General features: G+C 37.4%; 1 protein-coding gene across 3 annotated transcripts in view; it reads left to right on the top strand.

Annotated features, from left to right (window-relative positions):
• The window catches only part of TPR (translocated promoter region, nuclear basket protein), a 58,946-nt gene that overhangs the window by 39,803 nt on the left and 777 nt on the right, over window positions 1–18,366 (top strand). The window contains exons 37-50 of one of the 3 annotated variants that reach the window (XM_067535117.1): window positions 29–301; window positions 1,285–1,433; window positions 2,866–2,949; window positions 4,739–4,939; window positions 5,955–6,086; window positions 7,653–7,743; window positions 8,402–8,586; window positions 10,924–10,992; window positions 11,473–11,564; window positions 12,014–12,120; window positions 13,895–13,990; window positions 14,460–14,616; window positions 16,375–16,493; window positions 17,857–17,955. In XM_067535117.1, coding sequence (XP_067391218.1) covers window positions 29–301; window positions 1,285–1,433; window positions 2,866–2,949; window positions 4,739–4,939; window positions 5,955–6,086; window positions 7,653–7,743; window positions 8,402–8,586; window positions 10,924–10,992; window positions 11,473–11,564; window positions 12,014–12,120; window positions 13,895–13,990; window positions 14,460–14,616; window positions 16,375–16,493; window positions 17,857–17,955 — 1,854 coding nt within the window. The other 2 variants (XM_067535116.1, XM_067535118.1) reach the window with 2 other exon arrangements.

Genomic DNA, 18,366 nt, shown 5'->3' with positions numbered 1-18,366 from the left:
TTAAATTGTGCCATCATTTGCTTTCCAGCTATGCAGTCCGAAGGGCCAGTAGAGCATGTTCCAGTCTTTGGAAGCACGAGTGGATCTGTACGTTCCACCAGTCCTAATGTCCAGACATCTCTCTCTCAACCCATCTTAACTGTTCAGCAACAGAGTCAAGCTACAGCTTTTGTGCAGCCCACTCAGCAGAGTCATCCTCAGATCGAGCCAGCCACTCAAGAGCCATCCCCCACCATTGTGGAGGTTGTACAGAGCTCACAAATAGAAAGGCCTTCGACTTCCACAGCAGTGTTTGGCACAGGTTGGTTTCATTTTCTCAACAAATACAAAAGGCCTAATCTCATGGTGTGTCTGAAGACTTCAGATCTTCATTGAATCAGGCCAGAAATGCATATAACAGCAAGTGAAGGCTTTGTGCACAAATTGTGGGATAGGCTTTCAAAAAGGCAGAGATCTGGTCTTCTTTCTTGTACCTGCAAAAGTGTTACCTTTTTAAAAAAAAAAAAAAGTGACCTAGCACACTTCTAAAAGGTATCTTAGAGGAAACTAGAAGTGAATGTTCATATGTCTATTCAAACTAGTGCTGGATGTTTAAACTCATTTGCTACAGAAAATAGCAGGATCTCCCTTCATGCACCTATCAATTTCCTCAATCTTGCTTTGGTATGAGGATTCAGAGTTTAATATATAGATTTGGCTCCAAACTTTACAGATGACTACTGTAGAAAAGCCAGCTAAATCAATTGAACTGAACATACATTCTATAATTGAACCTGTACTTGCTCTGCACCAATCTAAAACTTAGATGGTGGTTTAAAAACAATTAGATCTCTTATTGCTATGTTGACCATCTATCATTATAGAGGTTTCTGTTTACAAAATTTAGCCCCAAAAGTAAATACCCACTGAAGGTATTTTTAATTGCCTTTGCAATTACAATAGCCTACAGAAATGTTAGTAACTATGTTCTGACAGGAACAAAGCTACCAAAAAAAACAAAGAAGCTGAAGCAAATAGAATGAGTTCAGTTGTGCCATGAAGCTTAGATCTGGGTTCTGGTAGACCGTGACTTGGTGCCAGTTTCACAGAGGAGGCCTTGCAGCTCAGAAAGCTGTGCTGCTAATCCCAATGTGTTCAACCCCAGGAGCAACAGCAAGATATTCCTATCCTGTCCCAGTTGCCATGACAGAGTATAGGACAGGTGGCAGTTGGTTTTCTGCCAGTTTCCTAAACCCTTTTGTGTGCCATAATGTACTTGAAAATAACACAGAGGGCTCTTTCAAGTTTCAGCTACCCCGAGTGCTTCCTTGCCCAAGCGTCCACGAGAGGAGGAAGAAGATAGCACTGTAGAGAACTCGGACCAAATTTCGGAGGAAACAGTGGATATTCCTCTTCCAAAGAAACTAAGGAGCATACAGAGAGTTGGACCTGAGGTTTGTAAGAATGGAAAATACTTCCAGTGAATAATTTTTCCCTGTCCAGAATTTGAGGCTATGTCTGCACTGCCCTCTGGCAGTGCAGAATCGATTTTGAGGGTTCAATTGAGCGGTAGTAAAGACTTGCACATTCGAACCTGGAAGTTGACTCTGTAAATCTACCTTGGCAAGCAGTGTAGCACTGCATTGACAGGAGGGCATTTCCCGTCGGCGCAGAACAGTGGAGACACTGCAGTAAGTAGACGTTAGGAAGTTGGTGGCAGATACGCAAGTTACTGGACATAGCTTGCGTATCTCCTGTCGACTGCCGCCGAATCCTGCAGCCAGTGTAGACTAGGCCTGAGATTGGAATATGCTTTTGACAAGGAAACAAACAGGATCCTGTTGCAAAATTTTTTTAAATTCTGTTGCTGGCAAAGGAAGTGAAAGTGATAATTGACAAACTCTATACCCATAGAATAGCCTACAGCTTGAACTTGCAAATAAAGAAAAAATTATAGCATATAGGGCTATAGGGGCTGTGTTGAAGAGTAGTAATTTTATTAGTTCAAAGGAAACACTGTTAACTTGAAATCCCTGCAGTCGAGCTTAGCTGTATTTTGAATAGGCCTGAAAGGAATGAGGTGGGATCAGGAGGGCAGGGGATCTTGCAATAGGCAAGATGAGCGATAAGACCCTGGGCAAGAGTTTTAGCAGTGTAGAGAGGGAGAAGACCAGAAGTTATGGAGAAAGAAGCAGCAATATTTTGACATGGTCTGGATGTTCAGATGTAAAGAGAAGATGGAGTCAAATATGACACCTGTGGGGAGATGTCAGAAAAGTAGAGATGTGGGGTTGGATGGAGAAATGCTGGTCAGCAGACACCAAGTAGGTGTTAGTCATTGGTGTGGAAATGGTAGTTAAAATTGTCTGTCTGACTGACTATCCTTGACCCACTACTCTCTCCAGAGAAAGATCTGCAGGCAACTCATGAAAAGTGGTGGAATCTGAAAGACACTGAAGGCATTACTCAGGGTGGCAGGAGAAGAGAGGCACAAAAGCCCAGGGAGTACAAGATTTCAGGGACAAGGTTGTGATCAACTGTCATTAAGTTGTTATGATGGGGATGGAATACAAGTCCTGAGATTTGTCAATAAAAGGTTTAGATTTTAAGGAGAGTAGTTTCAGGGGAGTAGAGAGGATGGACAATGGATTAGAAGTGATAAACCACAGAGCTGAATAGAGGAAGTTGAGGGGGTACAATGAGTGCAGAGGTGGGGAGAAAATAAGATGATAGTTGAAGAGGGGGTTGGGACTATGAGTGGGCTTTGTAGGATAAGGAGACCTTTGTAGTGCCTTTATTCAAAAACCTCAAACATATTAGAGCAATCAAACCTCTCAACCTTCCCTGTGGTACATATCTTAATACGAAAAATATATGCTTTTTCAGGAGGAAGTCACAGCAGAAGAAAGCACTGATGGTGAGGTAGAAACTCAAACTTACAATCAGGATTCTCAAGACTCCATTGGAGAAGTAAGCAAAAAAAATAAATCTTAATTTTAAGTGTAGCATGAACAGCCTTTGGTATTGTAGCAATTGCTGAAGTTAGCATTGTATATCAATATAGCCACTCTTAGAAAAGTGTTTGTTGATGGTAACATCTTTGTGAAATCAGTCATAATTTAAAGATTGATAATGGAAATCAGTTTGTGTAGATTATAACCATTTTTAGGACTAGAAGTTTCATTCAGAGCATATTTAATTTGATTGTGATTTTCACTTACCTACATGCTTGGCATGTTAATAACATTTCACATTTTCAAAATGCTATATAAGCATTAAGTACTACCGCTGACTTATGCTTCAGTAACCCCATTTTACTTATGGGGAAAATGAGACAGGGATTAAAGAAGTCTGTCAGAGCCACGACTGGGGTTTGAGAGTTTTAAACTCTTGAATTCCTTGCTTTGTTCCCACAGACTACACTACTTTTTTCATTTTTGGCTTTATGTTGCAAAAAGATACTGTGACAAATAGTTGAGCAGTTCTCAATCAGCAAGGAACTAGGATGGGTATAGGCAGTGAAGAGTATAGTCATTGAAAGCAGCATTAGTAATTCTGTCCAGTCCTTAGGCTGCCTTTTGTACTTATTTTAGGAATCTCAAAATAAGTAATGGAAATGTCAAGCCAAAAAAATGGAATTAAATTTCCCTTCTCAATCAGTTTTTTCCTGTAACTTCACAATTAAAAGATGCTCAGGGGTTGCTTCTCATTTAACCCACAAAATAACCCTTCCTCCAAACTTTCTTGAATGAGCTATTCTAGAACTCAACCATAATTACTGCAATCCTATTCATTCTATTGCATGGCAGTCAAATACAAAGCCACCAACTCACTTAGTGTGCAGAAATAGCTTGAACTAGCTCTAGCTCTTGCACTTCACATTCGTTGGTACTGAAATGTGAAAAAAAATATTCTTGATCAAAAAATAGAAAATAAGTGATTTCCAGTATCTGAAAACAGATGATTATTTTCTGAACATCTTTATCCAGATTTATTTTTTTAGCTAAAGGGTTTCATTCAGTCTGGAGTAGCAGCAGAGAAGCCTAGAATTAGTTTTCTGTCTCTATGGAAGAAAGAGCTTTGTCCAAGCCCTGGCCACATTTAATTTTTTAGATGGGTTTGAAACTGATTAGTGACATGGTCAAATCCAGCCATAGTTTGTGTCCACACACAACTTGATTAATACTCAGTTAATATCTGTGACAACTAATGTTTTCCCTTTGCCAGCAGCAGATTCTGCTTCTGCTCTGATCGTTGTCTTACTGTGCATGTTGATGGGCCTCTCTAACAGTGCTGTTGTAACTGATTTGGCCAGTTCTCCTTTCTCCCAGCTGTGTATGTGTATATATTAGGGTAAACCAGAGTACAGTGCACATAGGCTGCCAGCAAGGCTCTATTTACATGTCCTCTGGACACATCTTGTTCAGGCAAAATAACCATCCATATTGTCCCAGAACACATCAATACAAACACAGTTAGCAACTTCGTTAGGTATGAATTCACATAGTTGCACTGTGAACCCAACAAAAAGCTACTGAGTGGACACAATAAAAAAGTGATTGTTGCAGTTGTCAGAAACAGATTACAACCACAGATTCTGGACCACGAGTGGTGACATAGCTGCTTTTAGCTGCACTTAAGGGACTGTAAAAGGTAAATAGAATTGCAAGTTGATTTAATCTCTCCCGTGGCAAACATTTTTAAAAACACATATATGAAGTATCACTTTATTTTAATGACTTTCTTTTACCTTGTAAAGGGGGTCACTCAAGGGGAGTACGCTGCCATGGAAGACAGTGAAGAAACCTCTCAGTCCCTCCCAATAGATCTTGGACCACTTCAGTCAGATCAACAGAATACATCATCATCCCAGGATGGTCAGTCCAAGAGAGATGATGTCATTGTGATTGACAGCGATGATGAAGAGGATGATGATGAGGAAAATGAAGGCGAGCAAGAAGTATGTCTGACTTATTTGTGGTTTGTGATCTTCAATATCTTTGTGCAAATAAACAGCTCATCTTGCATGTGGTTACAAAAAAGCAATTAAATTTTTTTTAAAAAAGGACTGTAATTCACATTTTACAAACTGCTGCTGTTGCATGAGAAACATAGAAAAGCATATGCACTCTTAGAAGCTCGGTGCATGCGTTTGCCTGGCTTGACCAGAATTGTAACTATAAACTTTTACATTGATGCAGAAAAAAACTAAGCACACAATTCAGTTAATAGGAATTCTACACTTATTCATACAGCTGGACATTTACATTTATTTTCTCAACTCAGCTTGATTTTTGAAGAGCTGTGAAGCGCTCATTTGTACGATGAATGCCTCTGCTAACCAAGCTGTGGAGAGATTTTCAGCTCAGAAATAAGTCTGAAGTAACTTTAAAAAAAAAAAAAAAATTCCTTTCCTTAAGTGAAATTCTCAGTATTTCTTGATTCACAAAAAAAAAGTCAACCAACCCCTAGAATTGTATCACATTAACATTATCAAATACCTCGATTTTTCTGCTATTAATGTAATTCATTTATATTACCACAATGCTCTGAGACCCCAGTTAGGATCCAGGTCTCATTATGCCATATGCTGTACAAACAAATACAATGACAGTCTGTGCTGGAAGATAACTATTTTAAAGGAGGCATATTTTCATCAGTCACTGTATAAACTTTCTCATCCATCTCTGCCAGTGCACATTACTCCACGTCACAATCAAAATTTTCACTTGACCTACCCCAACATTTGAAGTTTGTATATGCCTAAAAATGAATTCTGAACATCCCTAGAAAGAGACCATCAGAGAAAATCATTCTGTTCCTACAAAATGATTTGAGCATTTTGTAAAATAGTGATGATGATGCTAACCTCCTTTTGTAAAGGGCTTTGAGATCTATAGATGAAAGGTACTGTAAAAGAACTAGATATTATCCTTTTGGGCTTTTCCTAAGACTATTTTATGCTACGTTTATAGGATTATGAGGATGAGGAAGAAGAGGATGAAGATGATGATGAAGATACAGGAATGGGGGATGAAGGTGAAGACAGTAATGAAGGAACTGGCAGTGCTGATGGCAATGATGGCTATGAAGCAGATGATGCTGAGGTGAGAGTAGCAACCTCTTATAGGAATATGAGATCTGAGGTAATTGTGATATTACAAGTTGTTCCTACTGTAATCCACATGTCGAGAAAGGAAAACCTTAATTTGAGTTGATCCAAGTAAATTGGATTTCACGGTTAGGTCATGTTGCAACTGGTTTTTTTCCTGAGTAAAAAACTTTTCAATATCTGTAAATGTTGGAAAATACAGGAGACAGCATAAGCTTTATAATACTAAAATATGGTAGCTGTGAAGCTAGCCAAGTAGCACTCTCAACAAATTTTTATTAGTTGAAAGGTGTTGAAGAAATGATATTTTGATAGGTTTTAAAACTTGTGTAAATGTATACATAGTTGTTCTTTACAACGATGTACTATATATAAAATATCTTATGTTTTCATAGATTTCATTTTTCCTATTGTGGCGAGTTCCCCTGGGGTTACGACCTGGGACTGGGGTACCGCTGTGCCCCCTTAACTCTCCAGCCTGGCTGTCCCTCACAATGCTTTGCTATGATAAGCAGCAAACCCCTCCAAGTGCTGTTATCACTCAGCCCAACAGCATGTGAAGCCCCATGGCCAGCTAGATTGCATGAATGTTCCCAGAACCATTCACAAATCTCTGAGACAGACACCAGCCAGTTCACCCCAGCTCCCTACCTTGCATCCCGAAGTTTCCCTGACCAGTATGAGTTTATTACCTAGATATACACCAGTTTTTGTTAACTGAGTTGAGATTTTTCCAAAAACTTCAGCTGAAACATACTGTTTTAGTTCAAATACAAAAACAAATTTATTAACTACAGAAAGATGGATTTTAAGTGAGTGTAAGTGGTAGGCGTAAGAGATCAGAGATAGCTACCAAAGCAAAGAAAGATAAACATGCAATCTAAATCTTTAACATTAGGTAATATCTAGATTAAGCAGTTTTCTCACCCATTGGATGTTATAATTCTCAACGCACAAGCTTCCTCTTGAAACTTGGGGTAAGTCTCTTTCAGTTCCAGTCTTTGTTTTTCCAGTGTCTCTGTGCTTTCAGCATTAGTGGGAGAGGAGAATGGCCCAGTGGTGCATGCCTGTTCCTTATTTTATATCCTTTTGACCATGTGCTTAGTAGGCGTTAGTCCAACAAGCATGTCCAGGTAGGCTCTGCTGAATCACAAGGTTGCTCAATACACCCATGTACTTGCGCAACAGTCATTTTTTGTAGCTCCTCTGATTACAATTACAACTCCCTTGCAGGATAATTGTCTCTTAACACCCTCCTGGGAGGGAATTCTTGAATTTACAGCATAATTTCTAACAACTATACAGCAAAAGTCTTATAACTTGATACACACTAACTATATACCTATTTGGCAGCACAGTGGGTTTTAGCAGATCATGACTTTTCCTATTATACCTTCCTTACACAACATGCTTTGTATGAAATATAATTATATATGAAGGATGAGTATGGGGGTTACAGGGTGCTGTTTGGAGGTACATTGTGTCATACCTATGTTAGTTTTTTCTGTTCACTTTCATTAAATGGAGTTTTTCACTAAATCGCTGTTGTGTGTATTTCTAGGGTGCTGATGGTACAGATCCCTGTACAGAAACTGAAGAGAGCATGGGAGGAGGAGAAAGCAACCAGAGAGCAGCAGACTCTCAAAACAGTGGTACAATTAATCTGTGTTTTCTCTAAAGTCTCTGGGTATGGAGAGGAAGTGTGCAAGCCTTTTGAATTCTTTTTGTGTTAAAACATGTATTTACAAATTGGAATTTGGGAGTGGAAAAGTTAGGGTTGTTTTTTAAAACCTGCAGCCATGCCACTTTGGGTTGTGCACCAGTAAAATTCCATAAGCTAACAGAACTGGGTGTATTCAGTATTTGTATGGAAAACATTAGCTGTTGCAAATAGTGCTGTTGATTCAGTAGATGATCCTCTTCCCTCTTAGTCACTGCAGAATAATTGCCTAATATGGTGCTAAAGTGTTCTTTCTTTAACTGGTAATCCTGCTGTCTTTCAAATGACTTTTTAAATTAGGGCACTCTTCAGTTGTCACTGTTGATCAGTTGCTGCTTTTTGAAAGAGCAGAAATGTCTGCTGTAGCATGTTAATCTGATTTTCAATTTTGGTATCTGTTCTCCAAGTTTTATTACAGCATCATCTCAGACTGGTCACACTTCTTCAGTATACATCATTTTTTTAAATTTGTCATACTTCTGTCATTGCAACTAATGACAGTACGTTAAAAGAAGTACTGCCTAAATTACTCTGGTCATAGGTTTGTGGAGGACAGTGTTTTTATTGCATGTTATTTCCTTGCATTTTAGGCGAAGGAAGTACCAGTGCTGCAGAATCAACTTTTTCCCATGAAAGTTCAAGAGAACAGCAGCCAACATCTGCCTCAGAGAGGCAGGCTCCTCGACCACCTCAATCACCACGCAGGCCACCACATCCTCTACCCCCACGACTGACTATTCATGCTCCACCCCAGGAACTGGGACCACCAGTACAGGTAGGAAATCACTCAACACTTTAGAAAATCAGCTAATTATGTAGCTTTTTCTAAATAAAGCCTTAGTCCTGTGTATTTGGCCCACCACTATATGGTATCTTACAAAATGGAAACATACAGATATTAATTGAAACAGCTGAGCAAATTAACTTAAATTTCTCATCTCTTGAAATATGGCAGTGATTTTACTTACTAGCTCTACAAGTGAAATGACCATTAAAAGCAGTAAGGCAATAGTGATGGGTGTGTATCTTGAAATGATCCAGCTATAACTCAACAGGATCTGGTTTAGATTTTTATTAAATATTCTTTGCCCAGATGCAAGTTTGGCATATGGAAACTCCCACTGTTTTCTTAGCTAATCCTTTTGTACCTAATGCCTCATCTGTGAGCTGTATTTGATCATATAACATCTTAAGCTTCTATAGAATTTAAGTTCATTTAAAAAAAAAAATCTTACCTTTATGGTTGCAAAAAGAAGCCACCTGATTGTGTGCTGATGCTTTACAGTTACCTTGTTCCGAGAGGTGTGGACTGTTTCAGTTTATTTCTATGGGTTGTTATCACTGAATCCTAATGACAATTTACATGTCAACATTGTTAACCATTCCATTTTACCAGAAACTTCAGCTAACATGCTTATCTTTCATGGTTGGACCTGCCAGTGGGAAAGGAAGGTTGGATAACTGCAGCCAAAATCTCTGTTTTTAAAAGTATAACACTATAAAGAGGAGCCCTCCAGTGTCACAGGATCTCTACTTGATTTTCAGTGCATAAGCCCACCCCATGCATGAGGTGTGGAAAATGTTGCAGCTAGTGAGGACAGAGACAATAATTTTCCCTGCACTTTTGTCCTTTCTTGAAGATTAGGATTCTTTTCCTCTGTGTAGCCTGTTGAGTAGCTGAAATGGAAGCACAGATTGCAGAGTGGGAGGAGGAGCAAGGCCTGTGCTCAGCTGGGTACATAACAGCCCCTTCCAAATTTCAAGTCATCTCTGCCCTGAGAAAGAACAGACAGAAAAGAAGAAATTAATGGAGAAAAAAGAGAGACCAAATAAAAACAAACAAAAACCCCCAAAAAGTGCAGAGAGAAAAAAGGTAGCATACAAGGAAAAATGTGACAAAAGGGGTGGGATGGAGAGGAGAATGGAGAAAGAAAATGGAGTAGAAACAACATTGGTCATGGCTGGAAGCTGAAGCCAGACAAATTCAGGCTGGAAATAAGGCATAAATTTTTAATGGTAAGAATAATTAATCATTGGAATCATTTATCAAGAGTTGTGGTGGAATCTCAATCACTGGCAATTTTTAAATCAAGGTAGCGCATTTTTTAAAAGATATGCTCTAGGAATTATTTTGGGGAAGTTCTGTTGGGTGTATTTTACACAGGTCAGATAGAGGATCACAATGGTCCCTTCTGGCCTTGGAATCTATGAATCTATATGGGAGCTTGCATACTTTATTACACTGAGAAGTGTTGATTGCAGCTGTCAGTAGACTTCTATTCAGTCTTTCTTTACTAGGTCTCCTTCAGAGTAGGTCTGCACTGCTGCTTGATGGGTTTGAGAATTTGGTAAGCAATAAAAGGGCCTACACACTGAACTGAGCATGCTTCCTCCATAGTACTGAGAGCACCAAGAGAGAGTTCAATAATGAATGCCAGAATTTTTTATAGTTCTGCGCTCAGAACATGAGACTTTTAAAAAAAAAAAAAAAAAAAAAAAAAAAAAAAAAATTTAGGATAGAACCTAAACTGACACTAATAGTTCTAACTTAAACAAAATTAGAATTGTTTATATATTTTTCATTTGGTTTGTTGTGCTCTTTCAAGAGATTATAATATGATTTATAATTTTGCTTATTTTCTAAAGGCCTTCTGTGTGTGAAGTGCACACAAAAAACCCTAAGCACTTTACACTAAATACTAACCCACTGAATTATTTTTTTAGATTATACTAAAATTGTATCCTGTGAAAATGATTTAATACCATTGAACCGCAACACACATTATGGTCTCTTTACTCGGAAAGTGTTCCTATATTTATATTTCCCCCCTTTTTTGGTGTAACATTGCCTCATTTTGTAAAATAGATGCTCCACCTGATTTAGGACTCCTAACTATAGGAATTAAGTGCATGGTGAAATATATCTGGAATATGGTTTTCACTAATAAACAAAAATACGCTAGCTGGTTTTGTTAATCAACTTATGCTTTTGGTAGAAAGCCAAAAGAATTTCTTTATTTGTCTTTTATCACTTGATTCCTGAAGATATTTGCATGTTGCTAGAATCCCCAGGAAACATTTATACCACTTTATTCCTCCTTTTACCATAAAGAGAATCCAGATGACTCGGAGGCAGTCAGTGGGACGTGGGCTTCAACTGACTCCTGGTATAGGGGGCATGGTAAGTAAATGGCAGTTGGCTCCTAAAAACCTTGATTTGAGAGAGCACTCTGAACTTTGTAACACTACCAGAGCAGTGAAGAATTCTTTGGGTGTTTGTGTAACTTTGCAGATAGGTTTAATCTACAGTGGTTTTCATGTTAATGGGTCTTTAATCTCTTAACTTATTCCCAATGTGAATACCAGGCAAGGTGTGTTAAGTGTAAGATGAAGCTAAAAACCCTTAAGAATCTGGGCCAGTTTTGATAAAGCAAATATTTATTACTATTTTTTAGGACTCAACCTTTTAAAATACATATTCAATATTTCTTTATTTTGACAGGGGGTTCCTTCAGACTGTTGAACAGACAATAGTAGTTAAAGCTAAATTGTCTGTTTTGTTGGGAGGGAACAACCTTTGTAGATTAATTTTATTTAGAAGCAAGCAGAGTATAAACAATGAATATATTTTAGCTTCTGAGCTTAATATTTTTTCCAGCAGCAACACTTTTTTGATGATGAGGACAGGACAGTTCCAAGCACCCCGACTCTTGTGGTTCCACATCGTACAGATGGATTTGCAGAAGCAATTCAGTATGTAAAAGTAAAAGCAAGTGCTATCTCGTATTTCCCTTTTACTAACAGTTGAATGATTCTTTGCTTAAAGATAAATGTAAATAAAATGGTGATTGTGTAGTAAGATACTAAATAGCATACAATCTAATAGATGGTTAAGAGAGAGAGAGCCACAAATATTGAACTGTTTGAACAGTACATCATAAAACTGAGTTCAGAAAAGTAAGCTTCTGGTCACAGTCCAATCTAATGTAACCTATTTGTTTAAAAATTCATACAGTTAAATTACTATGGCAACAATGGGTTACCATGCTACATAGATGGTGCTGATAAAACTAAGCAGTATCTTATGCTTGGCTACTAATCTCATTTGTGTCATAGATAATTTATTTTCCTTATTCCATTAAAATAATTTTATTATGGTTTTTAGTTAAACAGTTTTTACAGCAGATTCTGCATCTTTGTAGTTCTCCCCAGGTTGCAGGAGTTCCTAGATTCAGGTTTGGACCTCCAGAAGATATGCCACAGACTAGTTCCAGCCACTCAGATCTTGGCCAACTTGCGTCACAGGGAGGTAAATCTGTGTAATACCTTTGTGTTATATTTGTTAGAAATACATATATACAAAGGAAGCAGCCTGAGAAACTAATTTGAGCTTGAGTAATTGTCACCTTTGTTCTAACTATATCCTTTTTTGGTGCCTCCTTGTAATTGTAAGGAGGGTAGTAGGACTAAGGAGGCAGAGGAGCAAAATATCTTCTTCTCCTAACACTGTTAGCTTTGTCATTTGTAACTACATGTAGCTTAATGTAAGGATGATTGACTGTTTAGGCTTGGAAAGATTAGATTTTTATCAATAAATGTAACTAAATGTCAATTTCACTGCAGGTACACAAACCAAAGAAAAATATTTCCATTGATAATTAAAATTTAAAGATAGACCAAGGAAGAAAAATGCAGCTCCAGTTTGTTTTAAGGATGTTTACTTTGTATATTTTGATATGTGATGTTGACAACTTTGTGTTTTAATGTTTATAAAACTTTAACTTTTCTGAATCTAAACATCTACTGTCATTAAATAATTGTCTTATCCTCCCCCTAAAATAATTTCCAGCAACTGTGAAAATATAAATTAATATAAATAAAACCTTGCTTAAATAAATATGGATATTATCTGTCAAAATTATTTTAAACAAAAACTTAATTCTGCTAAGCCTGTGTTTTAACCTTTTAGAATAGCATGTACAAGTATTGGGGAAAATAACATACTAATGCAGTGAAGTAGGCAGTTTGTTGAACCATTATGTTGTCAAAGGCTGCCTGAGTCATCTTATGTGAGAAATCGTCATTTAATTTCACTCAAGCAAATTTAAAACATATAAGAGAGGCTTTCAAATTGCACAGCATTCAGTTCTCTAGCATGTCTTGATGTGTGGCTCTGTCCACCATTGGTTCAAGTGTCTCAAGCTCAATAGTACTCAGTAGATTAGCCTCGCTATCCCACAAGAAAGTTCTTGTTACTGTCACTCTCTTGTGTGTATTGCTGTAGTATCTAGGCCTTCCATGCGTAACATAGAAAACAATAAATATCACAGGATCTTCCAATATTCATCTTAAAAGGATGTGACAGTGTAATCAAGTGAACCAAAACTTTGTATGCTTCGTAGTCTGGTTGTTTTAAAAAATTAAATAAATAAAATAAAATATATATATACAGCTTGCTCAAAGGCCCAAACTACTTCTGTTCAATCTTAAGTTCTGTAAAATAAATTTCCAATTACTGAGTGATATATTTATTTTGGAAATAACTTATCTTTGTTTTAAGTATCTTAAACTAAATTGTATATGTACAATTAATAGGATTTTCACTCCTAGAAAATTGAGTAGAATTGAAAAAAAATTAGTAGAATTGGGGGAAAAAAAATTCCAAGTTCATCAGAAGCAGCATTGTTAAGTGGTTAAATCTCAGGTCAGTTATCAGAAGATTTAGGTTTGATTCCTTGCTCTTGCTAATTTCCTGTATAACCTTAGACAAGTCACTTAACTCCTCTACATCTATTTCCTTGTTGGTAAAATGGAGATATGTATTTAAAGTGTGGGTTGGGGGCAGCTTATTTCTTTAATACTGAAGAACTTTGGGTTGAAGGTTCTATATAAGTGCAAACTAGATATGCTCTTGAGTAACCTCAATTACTCAACCTCAGTATTTAAATAAGAAACCACTAGATTACATCAGGGTTGTACTGGCACTATACTGTACTATAACTAGATTGCCTTAAGATAATATAATTTCTGCTGTCTAACAGGTTTTCACTGCTTCTGTTAATACCAAGAGTTGTGTGTTTTAGGTTTAGGAATGTATGAAACACCACTCTTCCTTGCCCATGAAGAAGAATCTGGTGGCCGCAGTGTCCCAACAACTCCACTGCAAGTCGCAGCACCAGGTGAGAATCAGTGTTGCAAAGTGTAATGACAATATTAGGGCATGTCTATTCTGACGGCGGCAAAGTTGCCGTTGCCAGATTGATCTTTCTGGATCGATTGAGCAGTCAGTGTAGACCTGCTCAATCCATCAGGAAGTCGACTGAGTAAAACAACCCCCTCAAGTAGCGCAGCACAGTGAAGACATCACGCAGAAGGGAAGCACAGCAGTCGACGTGAGTTACACAAGCTACTCTGCGTAGTTTGCGTGACTCCCATCGACTGCCGCCGAATCTCCAGGTTAAGTGTAGACCAGGGCTTAGGTGCCTTGACTTCCCAACAAAATGCAGAATATTTCTGTTATATTGTTTATTGCTGTGGTTAAAATATTACAGCAGCCTGTGTTCTTTTAGTACCCAATATTTTAATAAATTGGATACAAGAATAAAATAACCTTGTCTTAACTGCTTTTCCTGTTTTTGTTTTTTAAAGTGACTGTTTTTACTGAAAGTACCACAGCTGATCCTTCAGAACATGCTTCTCAGTCCGTTCCAATGGTTACAACATCCACTGGCAGTTTATCCACTACTACTGAATCTGGAGTAGTTGATGATGGGGATGAGGTTTTTGTGGAGACAGAATCTGAAGGGTAAGCTATACTACTCAGTGCATTCAGACTTAATTCTGTACTAAAGATTTAGTTTTACAAGCTTTCATTGCATTTCATTGTTTGAATGTGGTTGTTGCCTGTTAAATCTTAGCTCTATTTGTTCAGGGAGGGATCACCAGCACTGAGTGACTTCCTAAATTTGTTGTAAAATAATTCTGGTGACCCTCTGCCTCCTTCTAAAGTGAAAGCAATTTATTTTGGTCTCTTTGTATTTGAAGTATATTCAACTTCATTTTGAAAACACAGTCAGTGAGGCTACAGAGAGAATGACTCCCATCTGACTTAGAAATCACTTCTTCCACTATGAAATGGTTCACAAACTAATCCGATTGCAGTGGAAAACAGGAATTAAACTCTGAAACAGAGGCTTATTCAACCTCTGGCACAGGTAATATGATCTAGAATTTCTAGACATCTTAAAACAGTCACAGCTCAGTGTCAGATTTCCTTTTTTCTGAACAACTTAATTTACTACTCTGCAGAAAAAATAGAAACAAAATGTAAATCTTTTAAAGAATCTATAAGGCCCTTCTGGACACACAGGGTATGAATGAGGTTGACATGCATTTCCTTGATAAACGGATTAACACAGTGGCAGTCAAACTGGTCTGCTGAGCACATCAAATAAATTGTGGAACTGTTACTCTAACAGTGGTGAAGCATCCATCAGGCTTTATTCAGTGATAGTTGGAGCCCAATCTGGGACTGCCAGGATTTACGGAAGCTCTATGTGAATTAAAAAAAAAAAAAGCATCTCTCTGCACAGTTGCTAAATGCCTTTTCCTTTTGTGTGTGTTTTGTTTTACAGTTCAAGTGTGATAAAAATCTAGAACACCACCAGAATTAGAGGTAGCATACAGGACAAAAACTAAAGACTGAAGTTGGAGAGCTTGTGGGGCTTTTGGCAGTGGGTGGAATTTGATATTGGCAAATGTAAAATCCTGCAGCCAGGCAGGGGAAATAAAGCAGCACAAACTGAAAATGGGGAGTTAGGAGGGGAAAATACAACCAAGCCCCCCATCTTCCAGATTGTTTAAAGTGATTTTCATATTTTCTTATTGTTTTTTCTTAATTCTTCCCTCAAACTTGCATGTAATCAAGCCTGCTAGTTGTCCTTAGGAAACTTCTCTTGGACTCTGTAGAGTGCTCTTCAAGATAGCTGTGTTATTGTCTTTCACTGTCTTGGTACTGGCTTTTTTTAAAATCATTAATCTAAGCTTTTTAGGTATTACACTGAAAAGGACATTTTGGGCAAAGCCCTAAGAACCATCTCTTTTCCCAGCCTTTGCATTTTACATACTGGATCATACTCCATAGTCTTAATGGATTCCATTTAAATTAAATATTTACTTTCCCCTACACCCTGATATCTGTAATATGGGAAGCAGATAGATGTATAAATTCTTCCATGACACGTTTCACTCAAGTGCACCCATGTAAACTTCATTTTTTTCTCCTCATATAGCTTTTTCTTATCTTCTCTGAGAGGCAGTCACCCTGGTGATGTGCAGTAGATGGGTAGATGAGTGCAAAAGAGTATGTGTTTGCCTTTGTTCTTAAAACACTAATATTTCTAATTTCTGGTACAGGATAGAAAAAAGCAAAGGGTGTGTGAAAATACCTATGGTAAAACAAGAATTAATTTCCTGTTAAGTAATCCCTCTGTTTACTCAAGGGATTATCGATTTCTCTTAAATTTTGTCAGCATTGTTCTACACCTGAATTTTTATGTTCCAGAATTACTTCAGAAGCTGGTCTAGAAATTGATAGCCAGCAAGAAGAAGAATCTGTTCAAGCATCTGATGAGTCAGACCTTCCTTCCACCAGTCAGGATCCTCCTTCCAGCTCATCAGCAGGTACTGGCTTCCTTGCTAATGCAGATTGCTTCATACTGTTTTGTAGGATACTTTTATATCAAGCCTTTTCCCAGTGTCATATACATTGTTGGCAGTAGAGACCAGACTAAGACGACTTATTTTGAACAGTTAATGTCCCTTCTGAAGCATAACTTTAATACTTATTTTTGTCTCAGTAGTGGGTCAAAAGGAAATATAGGTTAGTGCTGTGACCACTGTTAAGAACACACTGAAATAAATCAAAGAATATACTCAGCTTTCTCAAGCAGTGTGTTGATAGGTTGAATTATGAGTAAATTCTAATCATTATGGCAACATTGAGGTTAATAGAGTGGCGATTTGTAGGCAGATGAATGGCATTTATACTAAATCTGGAACTTCTTCTGTTGTATTTTTTTAACTTGTACTGTTCTGTATCAGTTGATAACATGGATAAACCTCTAATATCTGAGTTGCTTACAAATAATCATAAGTTTGCTGGAAAAATTACTAGTAAGATGACGGGCAAATGAGTGTTCACAAATGTAAAGCTTTATTCATTTTCTTAATCCCTTGGCCAACTAACCACTAGTCTGTCACTTGATTTTGAAATAAAATGGACATGTGAACCTTTTTCATACATGACATTTTTTCATGTATTTAATTCCCTTTTCTATTTGGGGAGGGCAACAGACTGCAACTACCTGGACCATATTTTTTCATCAGTAACTAATGGAGATGGAAGGTTTTGTTAAGAGAACTTTTTAAAATACCTTGAAGGACACTCACTTCAAAAGAGAAAATTTTAGGGTCATATTGTGATTCCCTACCTGCAGTGATGATCATGTACTTCAGTAAGATTACTCATGTGAGTAGGGGATTCAAAATTTGGCCCATTGGAACTTTTTAAAGGGATGTGATGTAAGTAATACAGAAGTAAAAGGTAAGAGTGTAATTAGATACACTTGGCTGCAAATAATTTAACCCGGACATCATTGACTGGCGTAGGCTGTATTAAGAATAAGCACTTTAAAAAGCTTTTCATTTTGCATTGTCTTCAGTTATTTCTACCCATTCATTGGAGTTTGTAGCCATTGTAATACTTTCAGGTCAGATGGAAAAGCAGTTTTCTTTTCAAATTAGTTGTCAAAACAATCATTTGTCCAGCTAGTGAGTAAAAAAAAGGAAAACAAACACTTGTTCATTGTGAGGCTTTATTATTATTTGAGAAGATGTTATTGACATGTTGCACCCTCACAAGTTTTTACAATCTGAAAGATGAGCACAGCTGTTTGTTAAACTTAAGTGATGGGCTCACTAACAGTTACAAATTGTACTGCAGTAACAGTCAGACATTCTTTCTGATACTCTTCCTTCTCTACAGACACAAGCAGTAATCAGCCAAAGCCTTTCCGGCGTGTCAGACTTCAGCCACCAACATTAAGAACTGGTGTCCGTGGGCGTCAGTTTAACAGGCAGAGGGGTAAGTGGCTGTCAATGCTACAATTATTGACTGTATCTACTCTTTCAAATGAACTCTAAAATTTTCTTAACCCTTTTGAAAATGGATATGTATAGTGACACCATAAGTATACATGATGAGACATTGAATAACAGAGTCCCTGCATCACAGAGCTTTTAATATATATTATTCTAAGTATTCATTTGGCTGACAAGCAAAAAGACTATAGAAAAATGCTTTATGTAGATCATGGCTCTTATCAATAGAAGGCATACATGTCGCAGTAGATTTTAAACTTACAAAAATAAATTATCACTAGACCATAAGCTTAATATGATACAATCCTGATCTTTAAGATTACTACTAATACAATTTTCCTTTTCAACTTTAAAATTTTCATTGAGATGATGCCTGGAATCACTATGCTGCTTT

The sequence above is a fragment of the Emydura macquarii genome, unplaced genomic scaffold (genome assembly GCF_026122565.2).
Source record: "Emydura macquarii macquarii isolate MOO-44397 ecotype Brisbane River unplaced genomic scaffold, CSIRO-AGI_Emac_v2 contig_3477, whole genome shotgun sequence".
Taxonomy (NCBI): Eukaryota; Metazoa; Chordata; order Testudines; family Chelidae; genus Emydura; species Emydura macquarii.
Note: the sequence above shows the minus strand (reverse complement) of the source record. Positions and strands in the feature narration are given on the sequence as shown.